At 44.5% G+C, this 16,479-nt stretch overlaps 2 protein-coding genes across 3 annotated transcripts; both read left to right on the forward strand.

The window, feature by feature from the left end:
- The first annotated feature begins 300 nt into the window (after positions 1-300).
- On the forward strand, positions 301-4,240 carry LOC121673229 (MRG domain binding protein). The gene is made up of 5 exons (XM_042046363.1): positions 301-780; positions 901-1,022; positions 1,575-1,656; positions 1,767-1,844; positions 2,888-4,240. Exons 2-5 carry the CDS (start codon positions 921-923, stop codon positions 3,076-3,078), a joined length of 453 nt encoding a protein of 150 aa, XP_041902297.1. The 5' UTR covers positions 301-780; positions 901-920; the 3' UTR covers positions 3,079-4,240.
- Positions 4,241-4,843: 603 nt separating this feature from the next.
- Positions 4,844-15,561, forward strand: OGFR (opioid growth factor receptor). Of its 2 annotated transcripts, XM_042046378.1 has the most exons (9): positions 4,844-5,174; positions 6,828-6,881; positions 8,719-8,763; positions 9,448-9,510; positions 9,812-9,896; positions 10,247-10,325; positions 10,780-10,846; positions 11,123-11,271; positions 12,073-15,561. In XM_042046378.1, the coding sequence occupies exons 1-9, from the start codon at positions 4,971-4,973 to the stop codon at positions 13,454-13,456; spliced, it is 2,130 nt and encodes a 709-aa protein (XP_041902312.1). In that variant the 5' UTR covers positions 4,844-4,970; the 3' UTR covers positions 13,457-15,561. The 2 variants fall into 2 exon arrangements, with proteins under 2 accessions (XP_041902312.1, XP_041902322.1); XM_042046388.1 differs by lacking the exon at positions 6,828-6,881 and having other exon boundaries at positions 4,845-5,174.
- Positions 15,562-16,479: the final 918 nt, after the last annotated feature.

Raw genomic sequence — 16,479 nt, forward strand, 5'->3', positions numbered from 1 at the left:
CGGGGGCCGGGCGGGAGCTCCCGAGCGGCTCCAGCGGCCTCAGCGGCCGCCCTGCAGCCGGCCCGGGGCCGCGGGGCTGCGGCGGGGCCTGTGGGAGGGGGCGCCGGGCCCGGCCGGGCCGCTGAGCCGCCGTGTGACCGCCTGCCCTGCGCTTCCCCAGCATCACAGAGCGGGTCAGGCTGCAGGGACTACAGGGGCTCGCCTGCTTAGGCAGGGTCGTCCCGGAGCACTTGGCCCGGGATTGTGTTCCGACCGTTCTGGAATATCTCCAGTGAGGGAGGCTCCGCAGTCTCTCTGGGCAGTGCCCGCCGTAAAGAAGTTCTTCCTCGTATTTAGGTGGCGCTTCCTGTGCATCAGTTTCTGCCCATTGCTTTATGTCCTATTGCTCTGCACCGCCGAGCAGAGTCTGGATCCATCCTCTTGGCACCCCCCTTTAGATATTTATAAACGTTGCTGAGGTCCCCTCTTAGACATCCCTTCTGGGGATTGAACAGGCCCAGCTCCCTCAGTTTTTCGTTGTCAGAGAGATGCTCAAGTTCCTTCATCTCTGTTGCCCTTGGTGGACCCGTACCAGGAGCTCCGTGTCTCTCTTGTACTCAAGAGCGCAGAACTGGACACAGCACTCCTAATACTTTCCTCCAGTTGTTTCTCACACAGCCTCTCTAAAAGCTCTGTGTGTCAGAATTACCCACAGGGGCACCCTCAGCTCCCCAGAGAATAGCACCTGCAGTGTAAGGTGAAAAATCAGCCTGCCCAGCTGCCAGCCGTCTCTCCTATAATGTACGTGTTCTTTGTAACAACATGGCTTTTTTAATTCATAAGTAAATAAGCTTACGTATATCTCTAAATGTCATAAATAACACTGTTAGCAACATTAATTGCACTGGGTTCTTCCCCCAGGTGTGAATCGCCATTTCCACATGATTTGTATCCGGGATAAATTCAGCCAGAATATCGGACGGCAGATCTCATCTAAAGTGATCTGGGACCATCTGAGCACCATGTATGATATGCAGGCTCTTGTGAGTATAAAGGGTCGGTACTGCCACGTGGTTTCATTGAGTTCAGAAGTTTGACAGGCCAAAATCACTGGGCCTGTTGTACCTTCCATGATACTTAGAATTAGGTGTCATTCCAGTGAGTTGATGGAGTTTTCCCTGAGTAAAAGTAGATTAGGTAGGAGACGATAAAACCTGCAGTGGCTTGTGAGGGTTTTTGGGGTTTTTTTGATACCATGTTCTGACTTTGTTTATTAAAGTTGCCTAAATGCTGATCCAGAAAATGTTTAGATACGTACATAAGTGTCAAATGAGAAAGTTGTAGTGTTTACATAAGAATTTGCTATGTTTGGATTCCAAAAATGATCTCAAATGACCACGAGTTGTGATCTCAGGTATCCTGACCTTAGTAATCAGTTTGATACCAGAAGCCTCCTGCTTCTCTAACTTCTGAAGTGTCTTGTTAAGAATTATTTAGCTCCTAATTGCATGTAAAATAGAACTTAAGAATGTCTGTCAAAATTCAAATTAAAGTCTTTACCAGTCACTCACAGAGATCCTTCTTTTCTTTCTAAGCATGAATCTGAGATTCTTCCATTCCCTAATATAGAGAAGAATTTTGCTCTTCCTGACGAAATGATTCAAGAAGTGAGAGAAGGTGAGATGTGACTGTAGTCGCTGATTCTTGGTTGCTTTAATCTCATCTCAGAATCTTAAACAAAACTCTCCCTAAAACCACCTAACCATTAATAACAATCCTTTCTGTAGGAAAAGTAATGATGGAAGAAGAAGTGAAAGAGGAAATTTTAAAAGAAGAGATGGAAACGCATGCAGGTCCTGAAGAAGGTAATTTTGTAACTCTCTACTGTGTAATACGAGATTAAAAACCAACTGTAATTGAGAAATTAATGTTAAAATGTAAATCCAAATGCAGTGTACTTTGTGATTTGTACTCAGACTTAGCCTGTGCTCATGCTAAGAACTTGACTAATTTAGAGTGCACAGAGTAAGCAGCTGCTTATCGAGAAGATTTCTTCTTTGCTCCTAATTCATCTGTGCAAAGTTGTATAGCTTTGGAGATTTTTTGCTTTAATATGTATTTGAAAAACCTCTGGGAGTCTGAAGGAATCTGAGGATCTCTGGAAGAAAGCTGAGTCTCATTTTATTGAACTTAAATGCCGTGTTGGGAACTTTGTAGTCATGGGGGAAATAGGGCCTATAAATCAAAAAAGATTGTAAAATTGTGTGCTGAAATGGGAAGGTGGGCAGAGTGTTTATTTTATTTTATTCTCATTATCGTGCTGCTTTTAAATAAAAGGCTTGTTTTTCTAACACTTTGCTGTAGAACAAGTCAAATGTGAACAGTAGAGATCCTGCTGTTTATCTTACCAGACCAAGCCAACTGCTAACAATATAATTTCATCATATTTATATCACTGAATAAGTGGTGTTTAAAGATTGTAATAAAAGATCTAAAATGTATTTTAAAATATATTAAATTTCACATTTTGGGTGTTCAGTTTTAAAATCTATCTATGATACCAAATGTAATGATTGCTGCTGATTATATATTTCATAGATTGGTCCTATGTTTGTGTAAATGTTCCTTTTAAGTATTTTAATATTAAGTGCTGTTTACTTCCACTTAATGAGTTTGATTTTTAGCCTGTCAAAATACATGCCTGTCTTTAAAGCAGATAATAAAAGCAAGATGTGCCTTTTTCAGAGATTTTTCCTTTAGAACTGAAAGTAAGACTTAAATGGTGGACAAGGATGTTGAGAGTTGATTGTTTTGAGAAGTTTTATGGAATATAAAGAAGTTTGATATCACTATTGTTTGCCTATGTGTATGACTCTGATCTGGAATCATTACTTTGATCCTATTTCAGTTTTTGCACCCTCTGGAAGTTTAGGAAAAACAACTGAAAAGCCAAGCAGCAAAGAGAAAGAGAAAACTTCATCAGATCCTGGATCCAAAGAAGGGTCTGATAAGAGGAAGCGCAACAGAGTCACCGAGAAGGTTCTAAATGCCAACAGCAACCCCTCGAGTCCCAGCGCCGCCAAACGACGCAGGACGTAGAGCTGAGGAGGAGCAGTGAAAAACTCTGGGATGGGAGGAGGGAGCAGGAAAAACAAGGAGCAGCACAGTTGCTACATAAACTTTTGGAGGAAGTAAAAGATATCTGAGCCAGTATTTGAGGAATCTGCACATTGGCTTTGTCTCTCCTGAGGTGTTTTCTGAGCAACAGCAAGGAACCACCTTCCTGGGGCAAGGGGACAAAGCTGGCACTGGGGAGGGTGGGTGTGACAGTGCCAGGGCTGCATTTCAAACCAGCAACACACTCTGTGTCAGCACAGCTCGTGGAACGAGTGCCCAGTGGGGCACAGGGCCTCAGACCTTCAAAAGCAGAGGTGATTTCTGTAAATGTGGGGTTGCTTTTTCTGCCTTTGCTGTCTGTGAGTATTACAGACCATTTGTGGGTAATGTTTCGCCATTTCCCTTCCATTTGTATCAAATGTCTCAATTTTTTGGTTCAGTAAAACTAAAATTCTAAATGCAGGTAACTACTGCATTTGAAGTATTCTTTCGCTCTCTTTGCTGGAGGACCTCGTTTCACCCTTTTTGACATAACATTTTACAACCATCAGTAAAGTGAAAATTATAATGCCCCTAACTAAAATAATTAATAAATGTCCTAAATAAAATATCTGGTGATGACACATGGTTTTGTAAGGGATCAGCTGAGCTGTGCATGCAAGTGGAGGTGTTGCTTCGTCCATTTGTAATACAGTAGTGTATAATGGGGTTTGTACTTAATTATTTATTTTTTTAAAGCAGTTTTAGTAGATGTGAATGGAATTGGTTTTCCAAAATGTTTGTGTTGTTCTACAACTGAAGAATCTTGCTGACATTGTAATGCTTATCTTTTATATGCTAGAACATTGAGATTTGATGAAGTTACTATTTTTGTGTTGTCAAAAGATGGATCACAGTCAACAAACACTTGTTGAATGGTGAATGAAGCAGGTTGAAATGGTACTGAATTTGTTTCACTATATTAACTATCAGTTAATAAAAAGAAGAGTTACTTCTTGATCTCGCAATATTGCCTTCATGGTGAGGCACTAGGAGTCTTCTAGTTTTTGCTTTATTCTAGGTACACAGCCACGTTCTTGTCTGCCTAATTTGCTTCTCTTGCTTTATACAAAGAATAAATTTGACTTGTTTTTATTTTACTAAATGGCAGTTGTTGTGTGACTTGATTAAAATCTGGCCCAACTTATTTTGAAAGTAATTTAGCATTACAGTGCTGGTTACTTTGTCATGACCTACATAGATTTTGGCCGTAAAGTGCAGATTTTTTAATTCTCAAGTCTCACATCCCTGTGGGCAAATCCTCCTCATCCATGGGGTTTCATTCAAAAACTTTTGCTGTACTAATGAAATGTTTTTGTAGCTTAAAGTAAAAATATGTCGACAATAGCGTGTACTGGTGCAACCACTCAGCACCAACCTCGTAGCAAGGAAAGCCCACTTGGGGATTTCGCGGTCACTCCCGCAACGCAGACTTTTTAGGAATTGTTCGGATGTGAAGTTGAGTATCGGCAAATGTAAATGCTTTAGCAGACCCCAGCGCAGCCGCTCATTGCCGCCCTTGGCTCTTTGGGACGCTGTTGTTTTATTCCTTTGGCTGGAGAGCGCCGTTCCCTCCCGCTCTGCCCGGGGAGTGCGAGCGGGGCCGGGGGCGCTCCCGGCGCCGCAGGAGCGGTGCGGGCGGGCGCAGGGGCCGCGCGGGCGGCAGCCAATGGGGCGCGGCGCCGCAGGAAGGGGGCGGGGCGTGCTCGCGCTTCCGTCCCCCGTTCCCCCCCACACGTGCCCGGGCTTTGTGCGCGCGGGCGGGCGGGTAGTCCCGCCGCCACATCCCCGTCCCTTTCGCTTTCCCTTTCCGTTCCCCTTCCCCGCCGCGCCCCATGGCGGCCTGGTTCACCTCCAGGGCGGAGGAGGACGAGGCGGAGGACGAGGCGAACCTCTGGACGTACGACTCCACCTGGGAGGGGGAGGAGGACGACGAGGAGGATGGCGGCGGCGAGCCGGAGGGAGCGGCGGCGGAGGAGCCGGAGAATGCGGGGGAGCAGCCGGGGCAGGGCCGGGCGGGGGGCTGCCGGCACAGCCAGGTGCGTGTGGGGGGCACGGGGACAGAGCGGAGCCTGCGGGCGGGACGGCGTGACGGGACCCCTTCCAGACCTTTCTGGCCGGGCCCCGCAGCCGGAGCCCCTTCCCGACCCTTCCTTCCCTGGTCTCCCGGGCACAGCCGCTGCTCGGGGCCGGGGGAGGCACCGCGGCCCTCGGGGGCATCCTCAGCACAGAATTTGTCCTCTGAGGAAGCAAATCCCCCTGGAGGAGGGGGGCAGAGAGATGCTGTCACTTAGTGACTCCTCAAGATCCATTGCACTGCCATGAGCTGGGTTCTAATACGTTCTTCCGCACGGTTCCCTATGATGTGGGTACTTTATCCCATAAATACAGGTCTGCTTTGTGTGTGGCACCTGCCTGTTCACCGCTGCTGATGGCCGCTGGATTTGACATTATGGCATTGATGTTCTTGCTTTTAAGTTTGTGGCTGGTATCCTCAGCTTTGTATGGTGGCCTTCCCTAGACTCTTCTGTGTCATCAATAAAAAGCCATTACATAACATCTGCTCACTTTTTAAAATGAGCTGTAACTCTTTATGTGTCTTAGACATGTTTAATTTCTCAGGGAGCGTGTGTAGAGCAACTTTGAAAACCAAAAAATGCTGTGTTTTGAAAACTAGAGGTATGTGTGCAGTTTTGAGCAAGGTGCTGCAAAACATGAGCACTTGTGTCTGGTGCCTTAAAATACTGTTTATTTGAAATAAAAGGAATTAGTTAGTCTTATCTGAGGTTCCTGTTCTTAGCATCAGTGTTTTTCAGTTTGCCATTGGGTGCCAGTAATTTCTTCTCCAGCACTGCTTTGGTAAATGCAACTTTTTCCTTTTCAGTAGTTCCTATGTCAGGCAAAACACACTACAGTCCTTTAACTCCTCCCCTTTCTGGGAAAGGGAAACCAGTCCTTCGCTTCAAGCTTCATTTCAGCTATTCATGCTTATTTTTAAAATAAAGCTTTCTAATGAATATAGTTTTAAAGGAGTTTAATACTAAGCTTTCTTTTTTGCTTAATAAGCATTAAAATATAGAAATAACCACTCTTGAAGGAAGAATAAATTCTCTGTGCGCATAGATCTGGGAAAGGCCAAAGGTGTTTTGGGCGGAATAGTTGTAATTCTGAAGGGAAGAGGCAGTGAATTCCTTTGAAGTGTTTTGTGCTGTTTGAGGGCACCCTATCAACTTTGTTTTGTACATGGCTGGAGTTCACAAGCTTTGATAACTCCAGAACGTTCCCATTATTCTGTTTGAATGTGTTTGTTCTTGAGGTTCTTTTTTTTTTTTTCTTAGAGCAGCTCTGGATTGTGACAACTGTAAAAGCAAGGACCGTTTTTTCACCCAGTGAATGGACTTTCCCAGCTTTGCCTTACAAAGGAGGATGTTGTTGTCCCTGAGACTTACAGCCCCTGGAATATTGTTCTGCATTTTTAAAGAGGAGCTCTTCCTTCAGTGATGAATGTGTAGTCACCTCTGTCTGACAGTGCCTGAAAATTTGTAAGGGCACTGAGAATGAGTGCACAAAGAAGCAGTAAATCTTCTGCTGCCCATTTACGCCTTTGCAGCCTGTCAAAGCCATGGATCAATTTCCCAAACTTGTTCCTACTTCTGCTTATTTTATACTAATTCTCATTCTTCTCCCCTCAGCCTGGATGGTTTTCTTTACACCTGAAGCGTCTAATGTCTTTCTTTAGTACTGAGGTTAGAGTTTTTTATTGTTATTTTCACTATGCACTTTCAAAACAAACTTCAAATTCTGCTTTGGTCTTTGCATTTCACTTGTGTCTCTTGAGAGTGTTCATGGCCTAGTTCCTGCAGGTGTGTCTTTCCAGCTCTTTTGCATTTCAGTGCCTTCAGCTTCCACGAGAGAGTTTTGAAAACTTTGGGGGTTGTGTTCATTTTAAAAAGTTCCCTCTGAGGTTGCTGTAACACCTAGAGTTCATGTTCAGGTGTTTCAGTAACAAACCCCATGGTCCTGCCTTTTTCTGAATCTCCATCAACAAAAGATTTCAATTGCTCTTCTGGACTCTTATCATCTTTCTCATTCCTGTGCCTTGTTCACAATCCACATTCCTTCTGGTTACAGCGGATTTCCAGCTGATTTCTCAGCCAGATCCTGTTTGTGTCACCCTCTCCTGGCTGTGTTCTCTGCTTCCCTCACTCTTCCTGCAGCAATGCATGTTCTGCCTGGTGTAATGCAGGTTTGGAGGGTGAAACCCACTGAGTTTTGTTGTGAGGCAAAAAGGTGTTTGATTTCTACAGGGAAGTTTCAGCCTCACTGTTTAGTTTTTGTGTCTTACCTGGAAAGAAAGGCCTTAAGTTGGAAGTTTGTGGAGACCCAGAGACCACACCTACTTGGAGGAGCAAAGCTGCGGTTTGCTCTCTTTGCTTCCCCATCTTGTTCTCCTGATTGCTGTGCTCCAGACTGCCTTTTCCCTGGATCTAGCTTCTTTCTGGATGAGCCTTGCAGCCCCTTACACCATGGCATTGCATCTGTCTCCGTATCTGCACTGACTCTTTAGCAAACCAGTTCTTTTCCTAAGTGGAACCCAGTCTGCTGTACTCCTGTCCCACCTGACTGTGTTCAAGGATGTTATTTTAGAACCTTAAATGTAAAGAATTTCTGGGAATCAGTTATTTTGTAATGGGGAACAAAATTGTCATTAATGCCACATAACTGTCATCAGGGCAGCTGAATGGGTGACTTCATAACAGCAAGGTGCTACAAATGTAGACCAGTTCCTGCCTTAATAATTAATGAATCAGTGATCAGTGTTTGTTAGAAAGTGGTTTTATTTTTCTCTGTGCATGTGATAAGAAATATCAAATGAGGTTATGAAATAACTTGGAGTTTTTGCGGCTTATGTCTTCTAAATTTCTTCCAATGCTTATTTTGCAAGATTCTGCATATCTTACCCCCATTTCCCAACTTCCCTGTTCTCTCTGTGAGCTGGCATTGAACCTTCTGGCTGTGCTATGCTTTGGGTGCCATTTTTTCATGAGCAGTCTTGTTCCTTTTGGTGGTTCTCAATTGATAGAATGCTGTAAAATGCTGTCATGGTTTGGGATAAGATGGTTCAGCACTCAGCAAGATTAAACCTGTCTGTGTTGCTTGTGAAGTGTAACAAAATCTCTAATCATTAAGGTAATCAAATGCATAAATAAAAATGTATATAATTCAGTTAAAATGCACTTTAAGCTAAGTCATACTTACAACTTCTATTTCCATGAAGTTCAGAGGAGGAAATGAAGCTGTTCTTTGTGAATTCTGTCTAAATGTGACACTTGGAATGAATCTAGCACATCTGTGATGAGAACCTGGTGCCTAGTCATATGGCACCATAGGTTTTTCTCTGTAGCAATTTGAATTATGCATAAAATACAGTGAATTCAGCTGTAACCTGGTAAATCTGTCACTTGGCAACTAATAGGGATCGTGTGAGTCACTGCTGTGGGTATTCTCATTTTGTATCTATTTTTTATTTTCTTAGTGAAGATTGGTTTCAAAATGTTCCAACTAAATGCTTTTTATTTGCAGGATCAAGGCTCAAATTCCTCACTGCTGTCTTGGGGGAGTTTTCAGGTAGGCTTGACATAAGGTTTGGTTACATGGAAAGACGGGTGATAATGAAGATTATGATTGGAAGAAAAGTCCAATAAAATAAATATCTCATGTGATGATGTGGCTCTGTTGCTGTCCACTGTCTGAGTCAGCAGGGCTGATCTTGAGCATAAAGCAAAAATGGAGAAAACTTTTTTTTCAGTAATGTCTACAGGGAGTGAGAATCTTGAATTCAAGGGATATTTCTGCATCCTAAATTCTACCACTTTAAAGTCTAGCCTCTGTCTCCACTAGGGTTTATAGCAGCTCAGAGACATGTCTTGTTTTAAAACCTCTGAGGTAAAGAAAAACAATGAAATTTTCGTATTTGGGATCTTCATATTTGGGAGCTTGTTCCGATCATTTTCATTGGTAAACCCAGCTGGGATAAAAGATAGACAGAAAACATAAAAACCTTGATTAATAAGATGAGAAGGAAAAAGAAGTGTTTTTGTTACAGGAGATGGTGTTAACTTCTCTTGGTTTAAATTTGTCTTCAGGAATGCAGAGACATGACTACAGCACCAATCTGGCTGGTTTTGGGGGTGCTGGGAGTGCAGGGCACATGCAGGGGAACCTGTGGGAAGTGTTGAATTCAGTCAAGACATTGTTTATTTTACAGAATGTGATTTTATTCTGAGTCTCTGCTCTGTCTCTTCTCTCCAGTGCAGTGGGAGGCGCAACTGGACTGCGGCGAGAGACCTGCAGAGATACAGAAACCATTACCCAGTATGTGCTCCTGGGGCTCCTCCTCATCACTTCTACCTTCAGGAACATTTCCTAGATTTGGGAGCATCCTTTTGCCTTTGCATTTACAGGCTCAGCACCTTCAAAGGGTTCATCTGTGAGGGGGAAGGGATGATGTGTGTGTGTGTGGGTGCATCAGAAACAAGCTGCTACTTCCCAAAGCACATTTTGAGGATTTAGCTTGAAATATGTAGGAAATGTGAGGGAAAGCAAGGAGAAGTGTTGGAGTGATTACTGCTTTTTAAAAGGTTGCTGCTTGTTCATTTCTTGTTCTCATCTCCAGGATTTGAAAGAACCAGAAAATGAGGAGGAAGAAGAGATGTGGAACTTAAGCTTTTATAAAAATGAGATCGCTTTTGTGCCCCACGGTGAGTACCTTGTGTGGTGGCTGTTTGATGCCATCTGCTGCAGCTGGTTGAATTGATGAGAGAGTAGTTTCATCCATGTGAGACAATTAATAAAAAACCAACCAACCAAAACCACCACCCAAGCCAAACAAAAACCCACCAAGAGTGACCATTTTAAAATGTTCCTGCTGTATTTTCTTTAATACTCTGGTGGTAGAAAAGTAAGATTTTTTTTTTCTGGCTGGTTGTCCTGTCAACATTAGCTAATGCCTGTGTGTAAATATCTGGGTCTGGGTAGTGAGCCATGTAGAGTGACTGGCTAACTTCAATTTGGTGTCATTTCTTGCCTGACCTTTTCCTTTTCCTTGCAGGTGTGTTTATTGAAACTCTGCTTTCATCTTGGTGGGACAAATATGAAATGCTGGAAGAAAACCATTCTTACATACAGTGGTAAATTGTCTGCATGAACACAGTGCCTCTCTCTAGTTGTGCCTCTTTGAAGTGTCAGGTGGATCTGTGCTCCTGATTTCAGCTTCACACAAGGCCCAGAATTACTTCAGTTAATTGAGTTGTATTCCTCGGGAAGCAATGCACTGGAACTCCTGAAAACACAGGTTTCCAGTGCAGCTGTGGCAAGAGATCTCAGTCATTCGTGGTCTTGGAGCACAAAGTTAGGGCAAGGAGAAAGATCCACATAAACAAAGTTTTTTGTTACTGGTGTAGACAATGCTTTTATGGAAGGGATTTACTAGAAAACTACTTCTGTGTCCATAAGGATGGGAGTTCCCCAAGTGATGCCTGTGATATCACAAGTTCTGGAATCTTTTTTCAGTTTTAACAAGTTGGGTACCCTGGGTTGGATGTCATCTTTGCTCATCTGGCCTGAAAATTTCTTTCCTTTCAGGCTGTTCCCTTTACGTGAACACGGGATGAACTGGCGTGCCAGGCCACTCACCTGTCAAGAAATCCAGGTATTTATTTAAAGCTTTGGTCTCTCTTTTTTTGGAGATCTGAAGGATGTTAGGATTTCCCCTAAATACATTGTATTTGAAGTCTGGTGGTTTTTTCCATTGTTTCCTTGGGTTTTTAGTGTGCACAGTGCTCATGGTGAAGCATTTGCCTCTTGTGTCAGCAAGTGAAATGCTTAGTGATAAAATCAATCTTTGTTTATAATTCAGGTGCCACTTAAACAGGTGCAGGTAATTAGGGAGTTGCACCATCTGCTAATTGCTGTGTCTTGTTTTCAGGCCTTTAGGAAGTCCAAGGAAGTTATGGACAGGTTTATCCGTGCTTACAAGCTCATGCTGGGATTTTATGGAATACATCTGGTCAACGAAGAAACTGGAGAACTTAAGAGAGCAAATAATTGGCGTGAACGATTTGAAAACTTGAACAGGTGAGTGTGTTGATGCTGTTGATCATTTACTGCAGCCAGGCACTTCTCTGCAGGGGGAGGGACATCAGAATCAAAGAAATCCTCAGACACTGAGGAATGGAGACTTCTGTTGATAAATGTTGTCTAGTGAAAGTGTTTTTAACTTTTATTCTGTTAAGCTACAAAATAGAAGTCTTTCCATATGGTTTCCTGACTGTTTATGAAGCACCCTTAATGTGTGTAAAATGCTTTGAGTCCTTGTTTGAAAAGTGCTCTGCAAATGGGATGTTTTTATGTTACTGCAGGTTTTGCAGAGTAATGACCCTTCCTGGTGATAGTAACCTCTTGAAAGGAGTGGGCATAATCACAAAAGAAAAAACAGCTTGAAGTCTGTCAAGTATTAAAAAAAGGAAAAACCAGCTGTGTCTGGCTTAAGTCCTGAGGTTTTGGCATCATTCTTTCATGTCTGTGGTCTCAACACTACAGGCTTACCCTGTAGGGTCTCTGTCAGGGGCAGGACTTGTATATCTGCCCCAGTGTGGTGGCTCTTGTCTACTGGTGGCTGATCCAGAAAGCCCAGACCTTTCCAAGCAGTTGAGATGATGAATCTTATCAGCCCAAGGAGGGTTAGGAAGGAGCTGCTGAAGGCAAACAGCAGCAGTGGGTGCGTTAAAAGTAAGTCCACCTGTGCTCCCATTTGCATTGTCAAATAGTCTTTAATGGTTCATAGTCAGTAAATGATAAAACGTTTTGCAGATGCCCCAGAGGCTCAGGGACCTGTAAGACTTTCCCTTGACATCTTTGCTTATCTGTTTCCTTCAGGTTCAGCCACAACAATTTGAGGATTACTCGCATCCTGAAGTGCCTGGGGGAGATGGGATATGAAGACTATCAAGTGCACTTGGTGAAGTTTTTCCTCACAGAAACTCTTGTTGAGGGGACATTACCAAATGTCAAGAGAAGTGCCTTGGATTACTTCCTGTTCACTGTCAGAAGCAAAGAGAAGAGGAGAGAACTCGTCCACTATGCTTGGCAACACTTCAGACCTCCGGGCAGCTTTGTGTGGGGGCCTCATGACAAACTCCGGAAGTACAGACCCCGCTCTGCCAAGCCACAGCTGCACCAAAGGCCTGAGGATAAACAGGACACTCCATGTCAAAAATGTGGTGATTCTGTGGGGAAGGATCAGAACCAGTCTCCAGAGGTGGAACAGAAAGCTGGAGATGCTGCAGAGTTGCAGCCTGAAATGAGTGATGAGCATGTAAAGGAGAAGATAAGCAAATGTGTTCTGAAGGGAGGAGATGATGAAGAGGAGAAAGAGGCTTCATTTGCCCAGCTGGAGGAGAAGGATTTAAAAAGTGAAGCTGAAGAAGTGCAGGGTACAGCAGAGAATGATTGCACAAAGGAGAGCAAGAAGAGAAAACTGAGTGCAAATATGGCAGATGCTAAAGGGGATGGATCGCTGAAAAACTCTGCTGATATTGAAAACATTTCCCATAATCTGGGAGAGTGTGCAATTGATGCAGAGATCCCCCCCTCAGGCCCGGAATCCCAGGCAGAAGAGGACCAGGAAGCACTGAAGGAAGATGATTCAAGCACCAAAGAGCCGGCAGCGCTGGAGGCCACGGATGCAGCTGTGAAACGCAGGAAGGTTGATAAAAGAACATTGAGAAACAAACCAGTCAACTTGGCCATAAACCTGAGCATGGGGCCCTCAGCCTCTGGTGCCAAGGCAAATCCATCTGCAGCTAACGGTGAGGGTGGAAAAGAAAATGTCAGTGAGAAAAATACAGCTGTGGAAGTGCCAAGTGAGAAAGGCGGTGGTGGTAGTGGTGATGCAGATGGTGGGACTGTGAGACCCCCAGCTGCTTCCGGGCTCCCCAGGACTGGCTGCACTGCTCCAGTCAAGGATGGCTGGAAGTCGAGTGGAGATCAAGACTCAGCAGGGGGTGATCAGCACCACTGCAACAGCAAACTCCTGGGGGGTAAAAGTGAACTAGATGGGGTAGGACAGCAGGAAAAGGCAGAAAATGCAGGTGAAAAAGGGCAAGCAGAAGACACAGACCAGAAGCAAGCTCCAGAGAGTCATGAGCAGAGCATGACACCCACTTGTCCTGAAGAAAACAGTGCTGAGGTCCCAGAAGAAAAAGCTGAAGGCTCTGAGAATGCAGCAGAGCCTGGTGGAGAGGAGGGAGCAGCAGAGTGAGAGCAGCACGGCAAGCGCCCGAGCCAGCAGAGATGGCACTGCCCTGTCTGCTGGGAGCCAGCTTTGGTGGCTTGGAGAACTGAATAAATTTCTTTTGGGATGATTTAGCTGGCCCCTGTCTCACTCTTCCATGTTTTTTTAATCATCTCTAGTAAACTCACTGAGATCCAGCTCTTGGTTACTATAAAGAGGAAGACTCAATTACTCATCTTCATGGACAGGCTGTGTCCTGTTCCTGGGTTTTATCAGATGTTCAGGGCTATCTTGGAGCAACGGGGATTTTTGCACTTTGCTTTGATTCTGGTCATGTTCCTACTGAAAGAGAAGAGGAGAACTATCTGTCTCCTTGTTTGAATTCCTTAAGTGTTTGTTAAAGACAATGATTTTTAATGTAAGACAGCATGACCTAATTTGCCAGGCCTTTCTACTACTGTGTGACTTCTGTTTGTTATTGTGAAAGGCTGGACCTTACCAGGAGTTTTTTCCTGGCAAAAGTGCTGTTTCTCTAAAAGAGATGAGTATATGGATTTCACACGATGTCAGAGTGTAGTTGCCTCTCCTCCTGTAAGCAAAGTAGGTTGGGCTTTAGACTGGGATAAAAAGCCAAAATGTGTCTCTGACCAGTATGAACCTTTGTGTAGAGATTCTGTTCTCAGAGGTGCAAAGTGCTGGGTAATTAGTTCTCTTCATCCCCACAGAGGTTGCTTTGTAATTCTTGTTAGAGTTGTTAAGACTACAAGTTACCTACTGATTTCTAAGAGAATAAGCTCCAGGTTTTGCATAAAACCCTTTAGAGCTGCTCTTCCCCAGGTTTTCCCACCACTTTTAGACCCTTTATAGTCTTCCACAGATTTTTGTGTCCATGACTGTTTCAAAGGCCCTCGTTTCTCAGTTGCCAGAACAGTACAAATATTTCCCAGTGCATATTTTTCAGCCTTTGCTGGTAATTTGGAGTGGCCGGGGGGGGGCTCTTTTCTGCAGGCCCATGGTGTGAGGTTTGATGTGTCAGATCCAACCCATTTCCCACTTAGGGCAGGGTTGCTTTGCCTTTAATGTCAGATAGCCAGGGCATGTTGCAGTGCAGCTTGTCTGGAAACCACTGGGCTTTGTGGGGCAGTTAATTGAAACGTTAATTGGAGAGGCTATGCTTGTCTGGTTCGTTTATTTCCAGCCCTCAAGACTTTATTTTCAGACCTTGCCAGCTCTTTGCCTGCCTCAGTGGTTCCTGACCTTGTCAGCTGTTCTGCCATGCTTGTACAATATTCCACCGAGTCTGAAGGAGCATTAAAACCGTTTAGCACCTTCACTCCTAAAAATGTACAACAGAGGATCCGTTTCATGAAGCAGAGGAAACTGTTTCCAATAGCCTGAAGGTCTGGACTTGCTGTTTGCTCAGCTTGTTTGGGTTGGTTTTGAGGTTCTTTGGTGATGCTTGGTTTGTGTAGGAGATGGCCAGAGAGCAGATGCAGCAGCCTGTGCAATGTCAATGTTTTTCCTCTCTGCTACAGCTCTTAAGAAGCTTCGTGTTTCAGGGGATTTGAGGGGTGATTTGCCTTCCCAGACTGTAGGTTCTGATTCAGCATGCCACATACATGCGTGGGAATAAAAGTCTGCAAGCTTAACATCTGATGTTCATGGTCGCACATGTGCTGAAAAAAGGCTTTAATGTTTTTAAAATACTTCTTTTCTTCTTATAAACAGATGGAGTTAAATAGCCAATAATACTACACTTAACTACAGCTGTAAATACTTGAAGATGTTGAGTGAGAATTCTTTCATAACAGATTCCTAAGAATTGTTAATTGTGGCTTTTGTACAGATTTATAGTAATTTTCTTATTTAATGAAGTTTTCATTGTGAATATGTGCTCATTTGGGGCATAGATCCTATATCTTGTTATGGTGAGGTTTGGTTTTGTGTTTAATGGGATTTCACTGTGAGCCCCAACCTGGAGTGAATGCTCAAATCAGCCCCTTTCCTCTCCTGCCAGGTTTAATTTTGGCTGTAGGTGTGTGTGGTGAGTTCACAAGGTGTTTACCAGCACTCAGAACTGTATCACAGAGTCTGTTATGTTAATTCCTTTATTAAAGCATGAATTTAATGCATATCAGTTTCCACTTACATTTTTTCATTTCTGAGTGTAGGATATGGCCCTGTATTTACCCACCACCGCCCTCCCCCTGTAGCCATGAGCTGTTGCTTCATTCTCTCCAACAGGTGTGTGCTCTGCTGGGCTCACCATGGCACACCTGCCTCTTCTTCCATGTGGAGGTGATGCCCAGACTTCCTCCACCTCTTAAGACATGCCCAGTGAATGTTTTTGGGGAAAACGCCCCCCCTCTGCTGCATGTGTAATGATGTGCTTGGAAATTACAGGATCACAGAATGGTTTGGGTTAGAAGGGACCTCAAAGTTCATCTTGTTCCAACCCCCTGCCAGGGGAAGGGACACCTTCCACTGTGCCAGGTTGCTCAAAGCACCATCCAGCCTGGCTTTGAACACTTCCAGGGATGGGGTGTCTGGATGTTCCAGTGTGTTTTGCGTTGCCTTTGCAGCCATCCTCCCAGAGGTGTTGTGGTGCTCTGCAGAGCTAACCAGGACTCTGCTTTGAGCCCCCCCTGGGGCTCCGGGCAGGGGGGCACCTGCCCAGCCTCGCTGTGCGAGCTTCAGTTCAGGGGTTTTTTCCCTCGGGACAAAAGGACAGGGGTGTCTTTGTGGTAACAATTTCTGTAAGTCACTGTGTCCCCTCAGCTCTGCTGCCTCTGCCTGTGGGTGTGGGATGAGAGGGTTACTGGGAGTCCTTTTGGTCTGTGGGGTGGGCTTGAAGGTGAACACTCCCAGGGCTCTTCCTGTGCTGTTGCGGGCAGGCTCCACCTGCTGCAGCTCCCCAAACCCTGGCTTGCTCTGGACAAGGTGTGGCGGAGGAATTTGGGTCTGCTTTGCCTTCCCTCCTGCCATAGTTGGCCTTAGTGTGGAGGAGGAGATACAAACTGTGCAAAGCTGTCCATGGGACTTCACTGCTC

This window comes from Corvus kubaryi, unplaced genomic scaffold (genome assembly GCF_017639235.1).
Source record: "Corvus kubaryi isolate FWS band 111438036 unplaced genomic scaffold, C.kubaryi_AGA036_p1.0 134, whole genome shotgun sequence".
Classification (NCBI taxonomy): Eukaryota; Metazoa; Chordata; class Aves; order Passeriformes; family Corvidae; genus Corvus; species Corvus kubaryi.